Below are 21974 nucleotides of genomic sequence, written 5' to 3' on the forward strand. Positions count from 1 at the left end.
CAGAGTAGAACGGAGTCCCTGGCGCTGTGAGGCAGCATTGCTACCATTTGTGCTACTGTGCCGCCTCGCACTGATGGTAGCGAAGTTACCGGTTGAGGGGAGAAAACAACGCCAATCTGTTTCCAGTGTTCCAGTCCCTGTTGCTGTTTGGATTGAGATTCACGCCCCATGTCAGCGGGAGGATGTAAATGGATCATTAAGACCCATTTGCATCCACTTACCGGGCCGGGCACCGTATTCTCTGGCCTGCGTGATTCTACAGTCCTCTGGACCAGGAATCATGTGGATGAGAATAACGACTGGTCTTGACAAACGTGGAACTCATTGTGGGCCAAGGTGGTAACTCTTTAAGGGAGTTGCTCCCAAAGTCCATCGCTTAGCATCCCTCCCCTCCACAATTCAAGACCTCTGGAGGTTTTCCTTATTTAGGTTGGTCTCTGTGGGGGTCTCTATTTAGGTGTGTCTCTTTATTTTGGGGTTTCTATGGGGTATATCCTTATTTAGGGGGTCTCTGTGAGGGGTCTCTTTATTAAGGGGGTCTCTGTGCGGGGGGATTTCCTTATTTTAGGGGCTTTGGGAATGTCTGCTTATTTAGGCGGTCCCTGCGAGGGGGCGACTGGCCCCTGTATCGGGCGGGGGTCTGAGCTATGGGGGGGGGGGGCCAGCTGCGGGATCTTGCTACCGTGCCACCTGCTCAAAATTGCAGCTTGATAGAGGGACTCCCTTCGGAATCCCTCGCAATCCTCACCAAGCAAAAATTTGCACGGCGAAGGCAAATCAGGTACAATTCAGATCTGGGGCGAGAACACAGGGCTGGATTCTCTGCTCCCCGACGGCAAAATTGCGTTAGGCGGCGGGGCGGAGAATCCGTTTTGGCGGCAAAATCGGGAGCGGTGCAGGATTTTGAATTCTCTGTCCCCTGAAAAGCGGCGTACTCTTATCCATCGCCTCAGGCAATGCTCTGTCCCCGACCAGCCGAGTTCCAGATGGTGTGGGACTCTCATGGTCCCAGTCGTTTGGGAACCTCATGTGGTGGCTGTGGACTCATCTGGGGCCGCCACAGTTGGGGGAGGACAGATCCGCGGGCAGGGGGGGCTTCATTCGGGGCTGGGGGCAATGTGGGCGGGCAGTCCGGGGGCACTACTGTAGCGGTCCATGTCCGCAGGCTGAGTCCGCCATGGAGCATGGCGCGACCGCTGCAGGCCACCGCCGTGCGCACGTACGGCCTCAAAATTGGAAGTGCAGAGGGCCGTATCGGCAGCTAGAGCTGGGAGCTCTACGCTGCCTTTCTGCTAGCCCCCAGCAAAATGGGGAATCGGTTGTATTATGCCAATTTTCCAGCTCACAATCTCCCAAACGGAGACTCCGGCCCATGTTTTCAGGCTCTGCCTTGGGGATCGGGTTTTGACAGAATATTTTTACCAAAATGCAATTCTGACACCATCACTTAAAGGAGTTTTGGGACCTGCTGAATTCTGGAATTTTAAAAGATTGAGCCCACCCTTGCTGGGTCTGTCGACGCTGCACTCCGAAGATGGTCTTCCAAGTCTTCTGCTGCAGTGAGGAGTTTTAAATTTCAGCCTCCAGCTTCCAAGTCTTTCTTTGAAACTTTTTACTGGTGATTTCCTCTGCGCATTTACCTCTGGAGCTTCTTTTCATTCTAGAATGCTTTGTTCAATTTCTCCTCTGTCTTCTAGCATTTTGCTTTGTCTGTATTTTGGCAAGGCTCTAGGTTTTTATCCCATTTGCCACCACTATGTTTGGAGGGTGTTGGTTACAAAACGGTATGTCTTTGAGAAGTCACCGTAGTCTTCTGTAGGTTAACTAACTATTTATTAGACTTATTAAACTACTAGAACTATTTACACAAGTACAGTAAAGGGTATAAGGTAGGAGCTGTCTCCATGCTTAGGCCTATTCATGTTTCTGGTCATGTGCCCTCTTACCTCGCTGTGTGGACGGCACTGTACTCGGTCTCACATTAACTCTATCTGTGCCAGGCCCTTATAATACAACCACCCCCTTCTAGAGGAAAATTAAGGATGAACAATAAATGCTGGCTTAGCCAGTGGCGCCCACATCCCATGAAAGTATTAAAAATAGGACTTCCGGTTGCGGCTATGCCTGGGTAGGTCGCACGGTCGGCAGCTCCCGCTGCGAACGGACTTTTGGCCCTTTTAAGGAGCCCCAACGGCACTTGGACGACGATTCCCGGTGTGGGAAGGAAGCAGTGAGGTTCCCCCAGCACTGTATGGAGTGGACCAGGAGCGGAGCAGTCAAAAATGTGATACTAGAGAAGAGAACGGGTGCGAAAAAGCAAGATGGCGGCGGGCGGGGACCAGGCAGCGTGGGCTCAGTGGTCTCTGGAGCAGCAGGAGTTTTTGAGAAGCTGCTTTGCGGAATTGAAGGCGGAGATGTTGGCCCCTATGAAGGCGTCGATTGAAAGGCTGGTGGAGACCCAGAAGATGCAGGGGACAGCGATCAAGGAGGTGCAGCAGAAGGCCTCTGATAATGAGGACGAGATCCTGGGCCTGGCTGTCAAAGTGGAAGCGCACGAGGCGCTGGATAAAAATGGCAGGAGAAATTTTAGGATCTGGAGAACAGGTCGAGGAGAAAGAACGTGCGGATTCTGGGTCACCATGAAGGCATGGAGGAGTCGGATGCTGGGGCGTACGTGGCTACGATGCTGAGTATGCTGATGGGCGCGGGAGCCTTCCCGAGGCCCCTGGAGCTGGATGGGGTGCACAGAGTCCTGGCGAGGAGACCAAGGGCGAATGAGCCGCTGAGAGCCGTGGTGGTGAGGTTCCACTGCTTCACCGACTAGGAGTGTGTCCTGAGATGGGCGAAGAAGGAGCGGAGCAGCAGGTGGGAGAATGCCGAAATCCGCATCTATCAGGATTGGAGTGCAGAGCTGGCCAGGAAGAGGGCAGGATTCAACCGGGCCAAGGTGGTTCTCCACGGAAAGGGGGTGAAGTTCGGGCTGTTACAGCCGGCGCGGCTGTGGGTCACGTATCAGGACTGTCACCACTATTTTGATACGCCGGACGAGGCGTGGACCTTTATCAGAAATAAGAAGTTGGACTCAAATTAGTGGTTTGTAGCATGTTATGGGGGATGCTGGTGAGTCGGAGGGGGCGATGTTATTTCTGTATGTGTGCTTGTTTGGGGTGATTGTTCCCCGCACTTGCTTGGGGGTGTGTGGGCCTGTGGCCCTGGGCCTTTGGGGGATTGGGGCGAGGCTGCAGGTGAAAGGAACTGCGCCACAGGGGGCGGGGGCGGCCCAGGCAGGGAGCGCGGGGTTTTTCCCGTGAAAAGACAGGGGCGGGATCTGATGCCGGGTGCGGTAGTGGCTTGGTGTCCACATTGGTTTATAGGGTGGGGGGGGGACTTTGGCCACCCCACTTTGGTGGCGGGAGGGCTGGAGACTTCGAGGGGGAATTCAATAGGGGGATCGGAGGCAGAGGCGGGAGCGGCCGGGGTCAGCAGGAGTCAGTTGACTTACGGGAGTGCAATGGGGGGAGCAGAGAGGTTAAGCAGTTGAGTTGCTTGGGGGGGGGGGGGGGGTCTGGGTTGCTGCTGTGCTGACTGAGGGGGAGTTGGAGGTAAGAGGGAGAGTCGGGGCGGGGAGCCTCCGCCTGGGGGGCTGGAGAGTGCGGCAGGCGCGGGCACGTGGCTGGCCTAAAAAAGGAGATGGCTAGTCGGCAGGGGGCGGGTAGTCCCCCGATCCGGCTGATCACGTGGAACGTGAGAGGTTTGAATGGGCCGGTCAAGAGGGCCCGGGTGTTTGCGCACTTAAAGGGGCTAAAGGCAGATGTAGCCATGTTACAGGAGACGCACCTGAAGATCGCGGATCAGACCAGGCTGAGGAAGGGATGGGTGGGGCAGGTTTTTCACTCTGGGCTGGACGCGAAAAACAGGGGGGGGGTCGCAATCTTGGTGAGTAAGCGGGTGACATTTGAGGCGGTGGGTATTGTGGCGGATAAAGGGATCGATATGTGATGGTGAGCGGCAGGCTGCAGGGGGCCCGGGTGGTGCTGGTAAATGTATATGCCCCAAACTGGGACGATGCAGGGTTCATGAAGCGGATGTTGAGCAGTATTCCGGATCTGGAGGCAGGTAATCTGATAATGGGGGGGGGACTTCAATACGGTACTGGACCCGGCATTAGATCGGTCTAGGTCGAGGTCGGGTAAGAGGCCGGCTGCGGCCAAGGTCCTGAGGGGGTTTATGGATCAGATGGGGGGAGTGGATCCGTGGAGGTTTGCCAGGCCAAGGTCGAGGGAGTTCTCCTTCTCCCATGTGGAGGCCAATTATAATGTGGGGTGTCGGTGAGTGTGGTCTGGGAGGCGCTGAAGGCAGTGGTCAGGGGGGAGCTAATTTCAATCAAGGCTCACAGAGAGATGAGGGAGTGGATGGAAAGGGAGAGACTGGTGGGGGGGATACTGAGGGTGGATAGGAGATATGCGGAATCCCCGAGGAGGGGCTGTTAAAGGAGCGCCGGAGCCTCCAAACGGAGTTTGACTTGCTGACCACGGGGAAAGCTGAGGCCCAGTGGAGGAGGGTACAGGGAACAGTGTATGAGTATGGGGAGAAGGCGAGTCGGATGTTGGTGCATCAGCTGCGGAGGAGGAAGGCGGCTAGGGAGATTGGGGGAATCAGGGATGGGGGGGAACACGGTGTGGAGTCCAGCTAAAATAAACAAGGTCTTTAGGGACTTTTATGATAACTTGTACAAGTCAGAACTCCCGGAGGGGGAGGAGGGGATGCGGCAGTTCCTGGACCAACTGAGGTTTCCAAGGGTGAAGGAGGGGCGAGTAGAGGGTTTGGGGACCCCGATCGAGATGGAGGAGCTAGTTAAGGGGTTGGGGAGTATGCAGGCGGGCAAGGCCCCGGGGCCGGATGGGTTCCCGGTTGAGTTCTACAGGAAGTTCTCAGAACTGTTGGGCCCGTTGCTGCTGAGAACCTTTCATGAGGCGAAGAAAAAGGGAATTCTTCCCCCAATGATGTTGCAGGCTTTGATCTCGCTTATCCTCGAGCGGGATAAGGACTCCCTGCAGTGTGGCTCATATAGGCTGATTTCGCTTCTCAATGTGAATGTCAAGTTGTTGGCGAAGGTCTTGGCCACGGATTGAGGATTGTGTCCGGGAGTGATACATGGCGGACGAGGAGGTTTGTGGGCGGGTTCGGGAGTGCATCCAAAGATATGTGGAGGCCAATTATAATGGGGGTTGTCGGTGAGTGTGGTCTGGGAGGCGCTGAAGGCAGTGGTCAGAGGGAGCTAATTTCACCCAGGGCTCACAGGGAGATGAGGGAGCGGATGGAAAGGGAGAGACTGGTGGGGTTTGTGAAGGGCAGGCAGCTGACTACGAATGTGCGGAGGCTCCTGAATGTGATTATGATGCCCTTGGGGGAGGGGGGGGTGTAAATTGTTGTACCAGGTACCGGTGGCGAGTGTATTGACGAACCGGCTGCGGTCAGGGTATTTTAGGTTGTACCGTGGAACGAGGCAGGGGTGCCTTTGTCTCCCCTGCTTTTTGCCCTGGCGATTGAGCCGCTGGCCATGGCATTGAGGGAGTCCAGAAACTGGAGGGGGTTGGTTCTTGGTGGGGGGTGGGAGGAGCACCGTGTCTCACAATATGCGGATGACCTGCTGCTGTACATTGCGGATCCGGTGGAGGGGATGGGGGAGATCATGCAGACCCTTCGGGAGTTTGGAGACTTCTTAGGATACAAGCTCAACGTGGGGAAGAGCGAGCTGTTTGTGGTGCATGCGAGGGGCCAGGAAAGGAGGTTGGAGGAGCTACAACTCAAGATGGTGGAGAGGAGTTTTCGGTATTTGGGTATCCAGGTGGCCAAGAGTTGGGGGGTCTTGCATAAGCTCAATCTGACGCAGCTGGTGGACCAGATGGAGGAGGACTTTAGGAGGTGGGACATGTTGCCACTCTCCCTGGCGGGTAGGGTGCAGTCCGTAAAGATGACGGTCCTCCCTAGGTTCCTGTTTGTCTTTCAGTGCCTGCCCATTCTCATCCCCAAGGCCTTCTTTAAGCGGGTAAACAGGAGTATTAGGGGATTTGTGTGGGCAAATAAGACCCCGAGTGTTAAGAGACTGTTCTTGGAGTGCAGTCGGGGGCGGGTGGGGGGGGGGGGCTGCTGGCGCTGCCGAACCTGCGAACCTGTGCAGCTATTACTGGAAGCGAATGTGTCTATGATTCAGAAATGGGTAATGGAGGGAGAGGGAGCGGCATGGAAAAGGCTAGAGGCGGCGTCCTATATAGGTACCAGCCTGGGGTCAATGGTGACGGCACAGTTGCCACTTCCGCCAACGCGGTATACCACGAGCCCGGTGGTGGCGGCGACACTGAGGATTTGGGGGCAGTGGAGACGGCATAGGGGGGAGGTAGGGGCCTCAGTCTGGACCCCGATACGGAACAACCACAGGTTCACTCCAGGTAGGATAGATGGAGGGTTCCTAAGCTGGCACAGGATGGGAATCAACAGGATGGGGGACTTGTTCATCGATGGGACCTTTGCCAGTCTGAGGGCGCTGGAGGAGAAATTTGGGTTGCCTCCGGGGAATGCCTTTAGGTATATGCAGGTTCGGGCGTTCGTGAGAAAGCAGATAGGGGAATTCCCGCGGCTGCCTGCCCGGAGGATACAGGACAGGGTGGTTTCGGGCGTGTGGGTCGGGGAGGGTAAGATATCGGAGATATACCAGGAGCTGCAGGAGGCGAAGGAAGCCTCGGTGGAGGAGCTGAAGGGCAAGTGGGAGGAGGAGCTGGATGAGGGCCTGTGGTCTGACGCCGTGGGTAGGGTCAATTCCTCCTCATTTTGCGCCAGGTTCAGCCTAATCCAGTTTAAAGTGGTGCACAGGGTGCATATAACAGGGGTGAGGATGAGTACGTTTTTTGGGGTAGAGGACAGGTGTGTGAGGTGTTCGGGGAGCCCAGCAAACCATGGCCATATGTTCTGGACATGCCTGGCACTTACAGAATTTTGGAAGGGCTTTGCAAAGGCTATGGCCAAGGTCTTGGATACTCGGGTAAAACTGAGCTAGGGGATAGCGATATTTGGGGTATCGGACGATCCGGGAGTGCAGGAGTCGAAAGAGGCCGGAGTTCTGGATTTGCCTCCTTGGCAGTCCGGAGAAGGCTCTTGTTAGTGTGGAGGGACGCGATACCCCCAAGCGTAGAGGCTTGGGTCAATGACATGGCGGGGTTTCTTAGGTTGGAGAAGATAAAGTTTGCCTTGCGAAGGTCCTTGCAGGGGTTCTCCAGGCAGTGGCAACCGTTCCTTGACTTTCTCGCAGAACATTAGGTGGAGGTCAGCAGCAGCAGCAACCCCGGGGGGGGGGGGCTGATTTCTTTTTCTTTTTGTAAGGGGCGCATGCCCCACTTTGCTTTGGATTGGGTGTTAAATTTTTAATCGTTTAGAGGGCTAAGTTGTTTTGTTGGCATATTGCCCTGTTTTCTTTGTATTTTTTTCTTTTTTGGAGTGTTCTGTAAAATTATTGAAAAACCTTGAATAAAATCATTTTAAAAAAAAGAAAATATTAATAATAAATCTTCCTTAATATCTCCTTAAGTAGACTGATGTCGAATTTTATATGTATAATATTCCTTCAAAGCACTTTGGGATATTTATTTGTTACGTGCAAATTGTTATTCTGAGGTTAGAATGAATGAGACGAGATTGTTGCAGCAGAGTAGAGGGAGAGTTTCTTTATACCTGGCCTTGCTGCATCTGACTGGAGACTACATGATGTGGATACTAGATGTTTGAAGTGTGAAGAGTTCCATTCCCTAGCACAAATAACTTTCTTTAAAATAAAAGATGTTCCAATAATTTAAATGTGTCTTTTTTCACTCAAAATATTTCAGGAGGCGCACTCAATTTTCGAGTCAGATTTTTTGTAACAGACCCTAATGCTCTACAGCAAGATCAGACAAGGTAGGCAATATGCATGTAAGTACAACTTATGGCATAACACCTCAACATTGTACATCTACAGAATCTTTAATGTGTAAATAATGACATTTATTCTATTACATATTGCCCAATCCACAAAATCACAATATATTGCAAGTTCCATTTTAAATCACACACTCGATGAATGCATAATCCAAAGCCTAACACGTTCTTTGGTGTAGTTACCTGCATTGTGACTCAAATAGCCACAGGCTGGAATTTTATCTTGGAGTTAATTTATTTTCAGGTAGTCTTGGAGCAGCGCTGATATGAAATTGAGAATTAATTGACCTACCCGTTACTGTCCCTGAAAGGTGCCAGGCAGGTTTTTTTCCACTCCTGCTGTTGGCAGATTTTTATCAGCTGCTGCATTTTCAGCCTGCTACTTACAGATGCCCATCCCTTTCTTTTAGATCCCTCAATTCTTTTCTGTTGCATTGACAATCCAAGCAAACACACAAAGCCGACCAATCTAATTACCTGAATAACTTTTTTTCTTGAGATTTAGGAACAGGAAAATACAATTTAGCCCATAGAAATCATATAAAAACTTAAAATAGTTGCAGAAAAAACTTTGAAATTGACCTTGCTAGAAATTTCCTGCTAGAAACATATAACTTTGCTGTTCGGTAGCCTACCCTTCATCAGATTTTTCAGGCATTCGCTCTGTTCTCTGTGCTTTCCGTAGAACATGCATCTGACGGGCCCTGGGCTTTACTCGTGTGCAATGTCTGTCCTTCAGTTCCTTTAAAGGACTTTGCTGTCTTGAGTCTGATTATTAGTATTGCCTCCACAGGCGTTTGATTCTTTAGAAATATATAGATGTGTTTGCAAGATCCAGTTATTTACCAAGAACTGCATAAAATGGTGAAGTGCTGTGATTGACTTTTAACCTAAAAAAATCAAGCTGTGGTCTCACTTGTTAATGATGGGACAAGGTATGTCACAGCTAAAGTTCTTGGCTGAATTATTGTTACCAGGAGCAGTATTGTTCAAATGCAAATATTGGGGAGATAATTGCAGTCATCTCCATTGTTTCAATTACAAGAAATGGCTTTGAAATCACTACTGGTCCAGTTGGTTATATTACCAATGTGTCAATGGCAACAAAGTTTAATAGAAAATGTAATATAAGTTTAGAACTCTATATTTTATTATGCATGTTACTGTTGGTAAATTTGTTCCAGGGTGTTATTACTAGCTACTTAGCATGAAAATTATCCCAGTTCAAACTTGCAGATCAGAATGTATAAAGACATTGTAACAATCTATTTTTCAAATGCCTTCTGTAATTAGATCATGCACTAATCTTTAACATCTTGGTCTACTTTTCAGGCACTTGTATTTTTTACAACTGAAGAAGGAATTTATTGATGGAAGGTAAGTATTGTGTTTTGTATACAGCATGCACTCTTCTATCTGTATCTTGGGACAGGCCATAAGGTTTAATCTGTATTGATTTCTCCTGGTAACATTTCCGTTTTGAAGATTAAAATAGTTTGAATGGTTTTAATGATTGTTGCATCGACTGTGAATGAAGACATTGTCAAATTGAATATGAACCTAAAATATGATTTTGTTTGTTGTACTCCAGTGCAGCATATCTACATTATTGCCATAGTGATATTTCAATCAATTTTAGTTGTGCATAAGTGATTGTAAATTGCTGCTTTAAGCCAGAAAACTGGGGAAACAGCACAAAAACTCCACCATTTGAAATGAAATGAAAATGAAAATCGCTTATTGTCACAAGTAGGCTTCAAACGAAGTTACTGTGAAAAGCCCCTAGTCGCCACATTCCGGCGCCTGTTCGGGGAGGCTGGTACAGGAATTGAACCGTGCTGCTGGCCTGCCTTGGTCTGCTTTAAAAGCCAGCGATTTAGCCCAGTGTGCTAAACTAGCCCCTGTTTTGTTCATTTGGAAAACATGGAGAGAGATGCCCTGGGGGGAGGGGAGAGCATGCATAGAATTCACATAGTTTGAGTAGTGCTGCAGTACATTGTTTTCCTAGGAGCAGGCTATTCAGCAAGTGACTACATGCATGACTCCCATGGATGGTATCGATGAAAAAACCAATCCAGACACTGACGGCATTGTCTCTCCAGTGTTTTGCCCCTTCCTTCTGATTGTTTTTCTTTTGTGGTTTTTGCTCTTGAGAAGAAAGGGGGAAAAAAATTCTTCCTCATAGTAAAGAAATCACTTTGGAAATTGAACAAGTAATTTGTGTACAGCAAAGTACTATAAACAGCAACGATATAACTCCTCACGTAACCCATTTTGCTGATGTTTGTTGAGGCAGTATGTTGGTTAGAACAGTAGGAGAACTGTCCTACTCTTTGAATAGTGCAATGGGATCCTCTATGGAGATTTGAACAAGCAGATGGGGATTTGTTTAATATCTCATGGGAAAGATGGTACTTTTAAACCGCCAGCCTAGATTATATGTTGAAATTTATTGGGTAGTTCTTGAATCCATTTCCTGATTACATGAAAGCAGAGTGTCACCACTGAGTCGAGCATATGTTTTCTGGCATTGTTATTCTTACTAATCTTGACTTCCGGTGGCGGGGATGTGCTGAGCAGTTGCATGAACGGTGGCTCTCTCCTGGAAATTGCAACGTAGGCCCTTTTAACCCGAAAATTGACCACTAAACCAACAAATGGTGACATAGTGGTTAGCACTGCTGCCTTGCAGCTCCAGGGACCTGGGTTCAATGCCGACCTTGGGTGACTGTATGGAGTTTTCACTTGCTCCCCGTGTCTGTGTGGGTTTCCTCCGGGTGCTCTGGTTTCCTCCCAAAGTCTAAAGATGTGCAGGTTAGGTAGATTGGCCAAGCTAAATTGCCCCCTAGTAGCGTTACTGCGTTACGAGGAGAGGGTGGAGGCATGGGCTGTTTCCAAGGGCTGGTGCGGACTCGATGGGCTGAATGGTCACCTCCTGAACGGTATCATTCAATGATAATCCCACTCTCAGCCCTGTACAAACAAACACCCAAGGAAATGTCCTCAAATCAGCCAAGGAACTGCAAAGACAGCAAGAATCAGGAGAGGAAGATCCAGACCGCAGACATGAGGAGCGAAGCGAAGCAGGACATGGTGGACCGAGTGGGATAGCCAATGCAAACGCTGGCCCACCCACTGACAGGGCAGTGGATGGAACTCCTGACACAAGAGCTCCTAAAGCATAGGGACTCCATTAAAGGGAACCTCATGGCGACCGTGAAGTTGACAATAGTAATCACTCAGGCCCCCTTCAAGGAGGCGTTGAAGAGGACAGAACGGCGATTGGAAACTTAGGACGCGATGGTTGGGGAACTGGAGAAAGTGGCCACTGACCAGAGTGATCGATTCCTCGCTTGTGACAGTGGTGGCAAGGTTGGTGGCGGCCCAGGGAGTGCTCAAGGGGAAGGGCAAGGAGAGCAGGTCTCGCCGCCAGAGCCTCAGGATTGTCGGACTACCAGAGGACACTGAGGATAGAATCCCAACAGAATATGTAGCACAGATGCTAGGAAAGCTGGTCAAGGGAGAAAGCTTCTCCAAGCCCCAGAGGTGGACAGGGCCCACAGGTTGCTCCGGCAGAGGCCCAAGGCAGGAGCGAATCCTGAACTGGGCGAGGACCACGTGGTCCTGCAAATGGGAAGGGCATACGATCTGCTTATGTCAGGACACTAGGGCCATCCTGGCCAAGCGCCGGGTGGAGTTCAGTGGTGCCAAGGTGGCCCTAGTCAAGAACAAGGTGCGGTTCGAGATGCTGTATCCGACAAGACTCTGGGTGACATACAACAATAAGGAGCACTATTTCACACTGGGAGAAGCAGAGGACTTCATCCGAAAGAACAGGCTGCGAAGGCAGCAATGGGGAATTGGGGGAGTCGCTATGGACTGTAAGGGAAAGGATCCTAGGGTTTTAGTTATCTTCGCACCCTGTCCATAACAATGTTGTTTCTGTTACTTAAGTAATGCTGATGAATGAGTGATTTTCTATTGCTCCACAGCTTTGAAAAATCTTTGTGTAAAGCTCTGGAATTGCGTTTACATTTGCTTTCATAAAATTTAAATACTTGTAGATGTTTAAGGATATCGTAGAAGAACTATTTGAGCGTATATGTGGTGAACCACTGTACACCTGTATTAGGGGATGTAAGGTAGGACCTGTACTACAGGTTCGCCGGTAGCCCCTGCCTGCTGGCTCCGTCCAGGAGGAGGAGTATAAACATGCGTTTCCTCCATTCAGCTGCCATTTCGCCAGCTGCTGTAGGAGGCCACGCACCTTACTGCAATAAAGCCACAGTTGGACGCAGTCTGAGTCTTTGTACAATTTGTCGTGCATCAATTTATTGCAGCAAGATTTGAACAAGATGGACGTCCGAATCAAACCAGATCGCCTGCAGCTGGAACCGCAATCGATCAGGAAAGACTTTAATCACTGGCTAGCTTGCTTTCGAGGCTTACATAAACTCAGCGAACACCCACCGACGGAAGCTCAGAAGATACAGGTCCTGTACTCCAGGTTGAGCTCAAGCGCGTTTCCGCTGACCCAGGACTCCCGGACCTACGCGGAAGCCATGGCGCTCCTCAAGAGCGCTATGCGCAGAAAGCGAACACACTCTTCGCCAGGCACGTACTCGCCACTCGCTCTCAACTCCCTGGTGAGTCCATTGAAGACTTCTGGCGGGCCCTAATCCCACTCGTCCGAGACTGTGACTGCCAAGCCGTTATGACCTCCGAACATTCTAATCTCCTCGTGCGATGCTTTTGTAACAGAGATTGGGTCGGACCTCATCCGACAAAGACTGCTTGAAGGGGCCACGCTTTCCCAGCGGAGACAAAAAAAACTAGCGCTCTCCATGACGGTCGCCTCACGTAATGTTCAGGCCTACCCCTCCAGCCGCGGGGCCCACCCCTCCTATCCCTCCTGGACCCCGCAAACGGCCGCCCCAGCCGGGGTCTTACCCAGCCAATACGCCTGCGCCACCCACCAATCCGCGCATCCTGGGGGTCCCCGATGTTACTTCTGCGGCCAGCAGAAGCACCCACGCCAACGCTGCCCGGCTCGCACTGCCATTTGCAAGGCTTGCAGCAAAAAGGTCCACTTTGCTGCAGTGTTCCAGGCCCACGCAGTCGCCACTATTGCCCCCTCCCCCCTGACACATGGACAATGGGCGCCGCCATCTTCACCCCCCCCCCCCGGACCACACGCAGCAAGAGGGCGCCGCCATCTTCGCCTCCCGTGGCCACGCGCGGCCAGTGGGCGCCGCTATCTTCACCCCCCCCCCCCCGGGGCTGCGACCAGCCAGTGGGCGCCGCCATCTCCCCCCTCAGTCCACGTGCGGCCCATGGGCGCCGCCATCTTGTCCAGCTCCAGCAACGTGCGGCCCATGGGCGCCGCCATTTTGTTCCCCGCAGGATCTTCAGTCGCCGCCATCTTGTCTTCCCCACGGGGCATGGACGCATACGACATTCCACACTGCCACCAGTGACGATCAACCGCAGCTCGCCTCGATGACGCTAGACCAGTCTCGTCCACAGAACTTGGCCACCGCTTCAACAAATGAACGGTCACGCGACCTCTTGCCTGCTGGACTCCGGGAGCACCGAAAGCTTCATTTACCCGGATACGGTAAGGCGGTCTACCCCGCCAATCAAAGGATCTTCCTGGCCTCCGGATCCCATTCCGTCTTGATCCGAGGGTTCTGCACGGTCATTCTCACGGTCCAGGGCGTAGAATTCAACGGCTTCCGCCTCTACGTCCTTCCTAATTTCTGCCCTGCACTATTACTAGGTCTGGATTTCCAGTGCAATCTCCAGAGCCTCACCCTCAAATTTGGCGGGCCCCTACCACCCCTCACTGTGTGCGGCCTCGCGACCCTAAAGGTCAACCCCCCCTCCCTCTTTGCCAATCTAACTTCGGATTGCAAAACCATTGCCACCAGGAGCAGACGGTACAGCACCCAGGACAAGATCTTCATCAGGTCCAAAGTCCAGCGGCTGCTTCGGGGGGGGTATCATCGAAGCCAGCAACAGCCCCTGGAGAGCTCAAGTGTTAGTTGTTTAAACTGAGGAGAAGCATAGAATGGTCGTGGACAACAGCCAGACCATCAATCGGTACACGCAGCTCGACGCGTACCCTCTCCCATGCATATCTGATATGGTCAATCAGATTGCGCAGTACCGGGTCTTCTCAACGATTGACCTAAAATCCGCCTACCACCAGCTCCCCATCCGTAATTCGAACCGTCCATACACTGCCTTCGAGGCAGACGGTCGTCTCTTATCACTTTCGTAGGGTTCTCTTTGGGGTCACTAACGGGATCTCGGTCTTCCAAAGGGAGATGGACTGAATGGTCGACCGGTACGGTTTGCAGGCCATGTTTCCGTATTTAGACAGTGTCACCATCTGCGGCCGTGATCAGCAGGACCACGATGCCAACCTTGCTAAATTCCTCCGCACCGCTACTCTCCTCAACCTTACTTATAATAAGGAGAAGTGTGTGTTCAGCACGACCCGCTTAGCCATCCTCGGCTATGTGGTCCAGAACGGAGTTCTGGGGCCTGATCCCGACTGCATGCGCCCCCTCATGGAGCTTCCCCTCCCCCACTGCCCCAAGGCCCTCAAACACTGCCTGGGTTCTTTCGTACTACGCTCAGTGGGTCCCAAACTACGAGGACAAGGCCCGCCCACTCATACAGTCCACCCAGTTTCCCCTTACGGCTGAGGCACAACAGGCCTTCGCCCGTATCAGAGCAGACATAGCCAAGGCTGGGATGCACGCAGTAGACGAGACACTGCCCTTCCAAGTAGAAAGCGACGCATCAGACATCGCCCTTGCCGCCGCCCTCAATCAGGCAGGCAGACCCGTGGCATTCTTTTCCCGCACACTTCATGCCTCAGAAATTCGGCACTCGTCCGTCGAAAAAGAGGCCCAAGCTATCATTGAAGCTGTGCAGCACTGATTCACTCTCCTCACTGACCAACGGTTGGTAGCCTTCATGTTCAACAAGACGCAGCGGGGCAAGATCAAAAACGATAAAATCTTGCGGTGGAGAATCGAGCTCTCCATCTATTAATTACGAGATCTTGTATCGCCCCGGCAAACTCAACGATTCCCCAGACGTCCTATCCCGAGGTACATGTGCCAGCGCACAAGTAGACCAACTCCGTGCCGTACACGACAGCCTTTGTCACCCGGGGGTCACACGATTGTACCATCTTGTCAAAGCTCGCAATCTATCCTACTCCGTCAAGGAAGTACGGACAGTCACCAGGGACTGCCAGGTCTGAGCGGAGTGCAAGCCTCACTTCTACTGGCCGGGCCGTGCATGCCTGGTGAAGGTCTCCCGCCCCTTTGAATGCCTCAGCATGGATTTCAAAGGGCCCCTCCCCTCCACCGACCGAAACACGTATATCTTCAGTGTGGTCGATGAGTACTCCAGGTTCCCTTTCGCCATCCCATACCCCGATATGATGTCTGCCACCGTCATCAAGGCCCTCAACACAATCTTCGCTCTGTTCGGTTTCCCCGCCTACATCCACAGCGACAGGGGATCCTCATTCATGAGTGATGAGCTTCGTCAGTTCTTGCTTAGCAGAGGTATCGCCTCCAGCAGAACGACAAACTACAACCCCCGGGGAAACGGGCAGGTAGAGAGGGAGAACGGGATGGTTTGGAGGGCCGTCCAGCTGGCCCTACGGTCCAGGAACCTCCCAGCCTCTTGCTGGCAGGAGGTCCTCCCTGATGCACTACACTCCATCCGGTAACTACTGTGCATCGCTACGAATAACACACCCCATGAACGTCTTTTTACCTTTCCCAGGAAGTCCACACCCGGGGTGGCGCTCCCGACTTGGCTCACAGCTCCAGGACCTGTCCTGCTCCGTAGACACATCCGACTCCACAAGGCAGACCCGTTGGTCGATAGGATACACTTGCTCCATGCCAACCCCCAGTATGCCTATGTGGCGTACCCCAACGGCCACCAAGATACTGTCTCCCTCAAGTGCCCTAGCACCAGCAGGTTCCACCCATACACACTTGCCCGTCCAGGCGCCATCCTCCCCTTCCCCGGCGCTTCCAACATTAACCCCACCAGGTCCATCCCTCCTTCCCCTGCCCACACAAGAGGACGAACAGGATTTTGGCACGCTCCCGGAGTCATCCAACATCAGGCCGACACCGATGTCGCCATCATTGACATCGCCACCACCGTTACGTTGCTCCCAGCGGAACGTCAAGGCACCAGACCGGTTGAACCTCTAACTGGCACTGGACTTTCAAGAGGACATTTTTTTTCTCACGTCCTTTTAATAAAATCCTGTACATAATTTTCAATACTGTAAATAGTTCTACATCACCCCCGCCGGACTCATTTTTAATAGGAGGTGAATGTGGTGAACCTCTGTACACCTGTACTAGGGGATGTAAGGTAGGACCTGTACTACAGGTTTGCCGGTAGCCCCTGCCTGCTGGCTCCGCCCAGGAGGAGGAGTATAAGTATGTGTGCCCTCCGTTTCAGCTGCCATTTCGCCAGCTGCTGTAGGAGGCCACGCATCTTACTGCAATAAAGCCACAGTTGTACCCAATCTGAGTCTTTGTACTGATTATACTGATGTACAATTGATTGTGCATCAGTATAATCATACAACTATTTAAGAATGAAAATCTATTTTAAACTTGATTAATGCAGTGTATTTTGCAAATGGATGTGTAGTCCTTTCAGTGATGGATTATCTTATTATTCTGACAATACAATCTCTAAATTTGTGTGTTTTCCAGATTACCTTGTCCTCACAATAAAGCAGTCTTACTTGCGTCCTATGCAGTCCAATGTAAGTGGTGAAATTATAATATGTAACATTTTCCGTTTAATTTTTCATGAGCTTCAGTATGATTAAATGAAAAGTTTTGGGTTTGATTTGTTTATATAAATAGAGGGCTATTCTGAAAATGTTTGCAGAAGGTGCTTTACTTCCAATGGTTGATTTATATTGTACTGGATTTTCTGTCCATTGACGACTAATGGATCGAAATCAAATCCACAGTTCCAGACAAGCCAGAAATAATTCATGAATTGTGACTTGTTGGCATGCTTCGAGAAGTGATCAGAAGAATCCAAAATGACTGTCAGATGCGTGTCAGTCCTTCCAGGCACCTTCATGCCAATTAGATATGCAAAGAGATTGCAAGTTGTAAACAAATAACGTGACTATTGGGGTGCACTATTTTCACAGGATCAGAATCACAGAAAAATACAGTGCAGAAAAGGCCCTTCAGCCCATCGAGTCTGCACCGCTGCATGAAAGGCACCTGGCCTGCCAATCCTAATCCCATTTTTCTGTACTTAGCCCATAGCCTGGAACGATAAGTGCTCATCCAGGTATTTTTTAAAGGATGTGAGGCAATCCACCTCTACCAGCCTCCTCCCAGGCAGTGCGTTCCAGGTTGTCACCACCCTCTGCGTTAAAAAAATGGTTCAAATCCTCCCGAACCTCTCACCCATCACCTTGAACTTGTGTCCCCTCATAACTGAATCTTCAACTAAGGAGAACAGCTGTTCCCTATCCACCCTGTCCATGCCCCTCATAATCTTGTACACCTCGATCAGGTCGCCCCCCCTCAGTCTTCTCTGCTCCAGCGAAAACAACCCAGGCCCATCCAACCTCTCTTCATAACTAAAATGTTCCAACCTAGGCAACATCCGAGTGAATCTCCTTTGCATCTGCTCCAGTGCAATCACATCCTTCCGATAATGTGGCGACCAGAAATGCACACAGTACTCCAGCTGTGGCTTCACCAATGTTATATATAACTTCAACATGCCTTCCTTGCTTTTGTAATCTATGCCACGATAGATAAAATCAAGTTACCATATGCCTTTTTCACCACCCTATTAACCTGCCCTCTGCCTTCAGAGATCTATTTATAAACATGCCAAGGTCTCTTTGTTCATCAGGACTTTGAAGTGTGGTGCCATTCATTGAATATTTCCTTGTCAAATTGCACCTTCCAAAGTGTAACACCTCACAATTTTCAGGATTAAATTCCATCTGCCACTTTTCTGCCCATTTCACCATCTTGCATATATCTTCCTGTAACTCAATATTCTCAGCCTCACTGTTAACCACCCGGCCTATCTTTGTGTCATCCAAAAACTTACTGTTCCTACCCCACAAATAGTCATCTAAATCATTTATATAAATGCCGAATAATAGGGGACCCAGCACAGATGCCTGCTGTTCGCCACTGGACACTGGCTTCAAGTCACTCAAGCAGCCGTCTGCCATCACACTCTGTTTCCAACAACTCAGCCAGCTTTGAATCCACGTTATCAAGTTCCCCTGTATCCCATGTGCATTTGCCTTCTTTATATGTCTCCCATGTGGGACCTTGTCAAATGCTTTGCTGAAATCTATGTAAGCTACATTAACTGCACTACCCTACATCATCTACACACTTAGTCACGTGCTCAGAAAATTCAATCAAATTTGTTCGGCATGACCTCCCTCTAACAAAGCCATGCTGACTATTTCTGATCAAACCTTGCCTCTGCAAGTGGAGATAGATTCTCTCCTTCAGAATTTTCTCCATTAGTTTCTCCATCACTGGCCTGTAGTTCCCTGGCTCATCCCTACAGCCTTTCTTAAATAGTGGGACCACATTCGCGGTTCTCCAGTCCTCTGGCACCTCTGAATGGCACCACACTTGGAAGTCCTGATGAACATAGAGACCGTGGCCAGAGAAGAATTACAAATTTGGATCAGGGCCCCTGCAATCTCCTCCCTTGCCTCCCAGAGCATCCTAGGACACAATTAGTCCAGACCTGGGGATTTCTCCACTTTTAAGCCTGCCAACGCTCCCAATACCTTGTATCTCCCTATGACAATTTGCTCAATAGCCTTACCACGTCTCTCCCCAATTTCCGTATCTGCCTCCTCATTCTCTTGGGTGAAGACAGATGTGAAATATTCATTTAACACCCTACCAATGTCCCCTGGCTCCATCTATAGATTTCCCCCTTGGTCCTTAATGGGCCCTACTTTTTCCACAGTTATGCTCTTCCCATTGATATACTTACCTTGAAATTTTCCCTACTTTTACTGGCTAGAGATTTCTCATATCCCCTCTTTGCTCTCCTAATTGCTTTCTTAAGCGCCATTCTGCACTTTCTGTACTCCACTAATGCCTCAGTTGATTTACTCCACTTGTTTTTATCAAAAGTATCTCTCTTTCTCATTTTATCCTGAATATCTCTGGTCATCCATGGTTCTGTTGATTTGTTACTCCTTCCTATTACCCTTGAGAGAACATGGTGGGCCTGTACCCTCCCCATTTCCTCTTTGAACACCCCCCCCCCCCCCCCCCCCCCCAAGTGCTCTCCTGTAGATCTCCCCACCAGTAACTACAATCTACCTTGGCCAGATCCTGCCTTATTTTACTAAAGTCTGGTCTCCCCCAATCCAAGACATTTTTTCTGCAATTTGTCTATTTCCTTGTCCATAACAAATTTAAATTGCACCATGCTGTGGTCGCTTTCACTAAAATGCTCCCCACCATCACACCAACCACCTGTCCAGCTTCATTGCCCAGAATTAGGTCCAGCACTGCATCATTCCTTGTTAGGCCCTTCACATGTTGAGCTAAAAAGTTCTCGTGCATACATTTTATGAAGCCTGCTCCACCTAAGTCCATAATACAATGACTATCCCAGTTAATGTTGGGAAAGTTAAAATCGCCCACTTTAATTACCCTTTTATTATTTTTACACACTTCTGCAACTTCTGCACATATTTGCTCCTCAATTTCCCCCGGACTATCTGGAGGTCTATAATAAACACCTAGCAATGTCCCTTTTTTATTTATTTTAGAGCTTTTTTATTCCTAAGCTCTACCCACAAAGCTTCATTTAACGCCACCCCAAAGATATCATCTCTCCTTACTGCAGTAATTGACTCCTTAACTAATAGTGCAATGCCTCCTCCTCTTTTGCCCCATTCCCTGTCCCTCCTGAAGATTCTGTATCCCGGGATGTTAAGCTGCCAATCCTGCCCCTCCCTCAACCACGTCTCCGTGATGGCTACCATATCATAATTCCATGTGTCAACCCTCGCGCTTAACTCCTCTGTTTTACCTGTAATACTCCGGGCATTAAAGTAGAGGCCATTCAGCCTTGCCTTGTTCTCCTGAAACCTACCACCTTTGTATTCCCTCTGATTTGTTTGTTTTGGTGAAGTTTACTTCATGACAGTGCCGAATTTAGAGATCATCTGTACATTAATTAGCTTGCAAATGTTTTGCTATGACAAAGTAAAAGCTGAATAATCAGCAAATTAGAGAATATTACCAAAAGACCTGGGGCAAAGTTCTCCCATGCTCTCACGGGTTCAATAGTGGGCGGAGGTGGAAAAGTCGGTTTCAGGCTGGCATGAATTTCCTGTGGGATCTTCCAGTGATGCCCACCATTGTGGATCGGGAAAATGCACTGGAGGCCTGCATAAAACCGATTTGTATCCCATTAATGAGATGCAGATGAAGCCTGTAGCTATCTCAGATGGCCTCCTGCAAAGGACCATGAGAATTATGGCCAACCCAGGACTCAGACACACTCAGAGCTTGTGTGTGTATTTGCAACCCAGATAGCTAGACGCGATCGAAACCCCCGCTCATTTGCATTCTAATGGCCCATTTCCCCAGAACAAAAGGACTGTACTCGGGTAACCAATACAGATGCAGACTAACCGGCGCCACTCCCTTTGCTAAGAAAGCCCAAACAGCCAAGGACAATGATCGTTCAGGACACGCCCAGCCATCAAGGCACCCGCCCCTTTATTGGCCAGAATTGAAGGCAGTGATCGAAGCCTGTCGAATTATTGGGTCCAAACCGAAGGACCGCCCCAAAGAGCACAAAATCCTAGATGGATAAAATGAGCCACAGCCATGTGTTCGGTGTCTCTGCCTACGCCTAAAACCAAGTGTAGCATAACGACCAGAAGACAAGTTCAAGACCAACGATCGCTCCCAGACGGATGAGCCCAGCGGAAACGAAGCCACTTCTTCTACCCAGCCATGCAAGATCCAAACAAGGGCCTTGTTCATCTGCAAAGAGCCGGTTGCCCTGAAGGTAAGTATAGGTTATTGTAGTTGTTAGGTGTAGTTTAACTTGTAGTGTTTTATGTTGCATGTCGAAGTAATCCTTGTGTGTAAATAAACTATCTTTGAACTTGAACTGACTAACTGGTTGTTTGGTCTTTGATCGATATCCAGTAAAGCCATGTGGTGGTATCATTTGACACCTGGCGACTCTGAAAAGCAATATTATCATTAATAACTGCCATATCTAGTTAATTTGGCAACATTATTGGTGACGCTGGTGGGATAGTATTCCACTCATTAAAAAGAGCAACATTATTGGCGACATCTGACGGGATTCGACCTAGAAGTGATTTTGGCACTCCTAGAGAACCCACAAAACTTTGCATTAGAAATCCAATTGAGGAAAAGTGAAAGAAACCACAAGTGTAAGGCCGGTATCAATCAAATCACCAAGATTCGGAAGTGTGTATTAACTTGCATGTGTACTAACAGGGATATAAGGTAAACTCGTTAGATTTTGCGTAAAACTATTGGGAGTATTGTGAACCAGAAAGTAGCCTAAGCCATACCCGCTGTTCGAATCACCGCCTTATTCCCCCTGTCCCAATTGACGGTAGGAAAAGAGAAGTTAGAAGCAGAGCAAAAGAGAACTTAGAGGTAGGAAAACAGAGAACTTAATGGTAGGAAAACAGATTATAGTAGCAATGGCCACAAAATCGATGGAACGCCTAATGAACCATCAGGAACCCGAGGTCGCAGCGACCAACAGAGCAGAGCAGTGCCCCATATGGGAAGAAGAGTTGAGGAAGTATTTGAAGGGGAAAGGATGGCCCCTTTGGTCCGGGTTTTGTTCAAATGATGAGTCAGGTCCAGGAAGCATAGGACAAACCTGGTGGGACAACCTCACCGAGGTACATAAGA

At 49.9% G+C, this 21974-nt stretch overlaps 1 protein-coding gene across 6 annotated transcripts in view; it reads left to right on the forward strand.

Moving 5' to 3' along the window:
• Positions 1–21974, forward strand: part of LOC140425064 (tyrosine-protein phosphatase non-receptor type 3-like) — a 422164-nt gene that overhangs the window by 128287 nt on the left and 271903 nt on the right. For 5 of the 6 annotated variants that reach the window (XM_072508895.1, XM_072508894.1, XM_072508892.1 and 2 more), the window contains exons 5-7: positions 7878–7947; positions 9301–9345; positions 16740–16792. In XM_072508895.1, the coding sequence (XP_072364996.1) occupies positions 7878–7947; positions 9301–9345; positions 16740–16792 (168 nt within the window). Of the gene's footprint in view, positions 1–7877; positions 7963–9300; positions 9346–16739; positions 16793–21974 lie in introns of all 6 variants that reach the window. The other variant, XM_072508897.1, reaches the window with a different exon arrangement.

The sequence above is a fragment of the Scyliorhinus torazame genome, chromosome 6 (genome assembly GCF_047496885.1).
Source record: "Scyliorhinus torazame isolate Kashiwa2021f chromosome 6, sScyTor2.1, whole genome shotgun sequence".
Classification (NCBI taxonomy): Eukaryota; Metazoa; Chordata; class Chondrichthyes; order Carcharhiniformes; family Scyliorhinidae; genus Scyliorhinus; species Scyliorhinus torazame.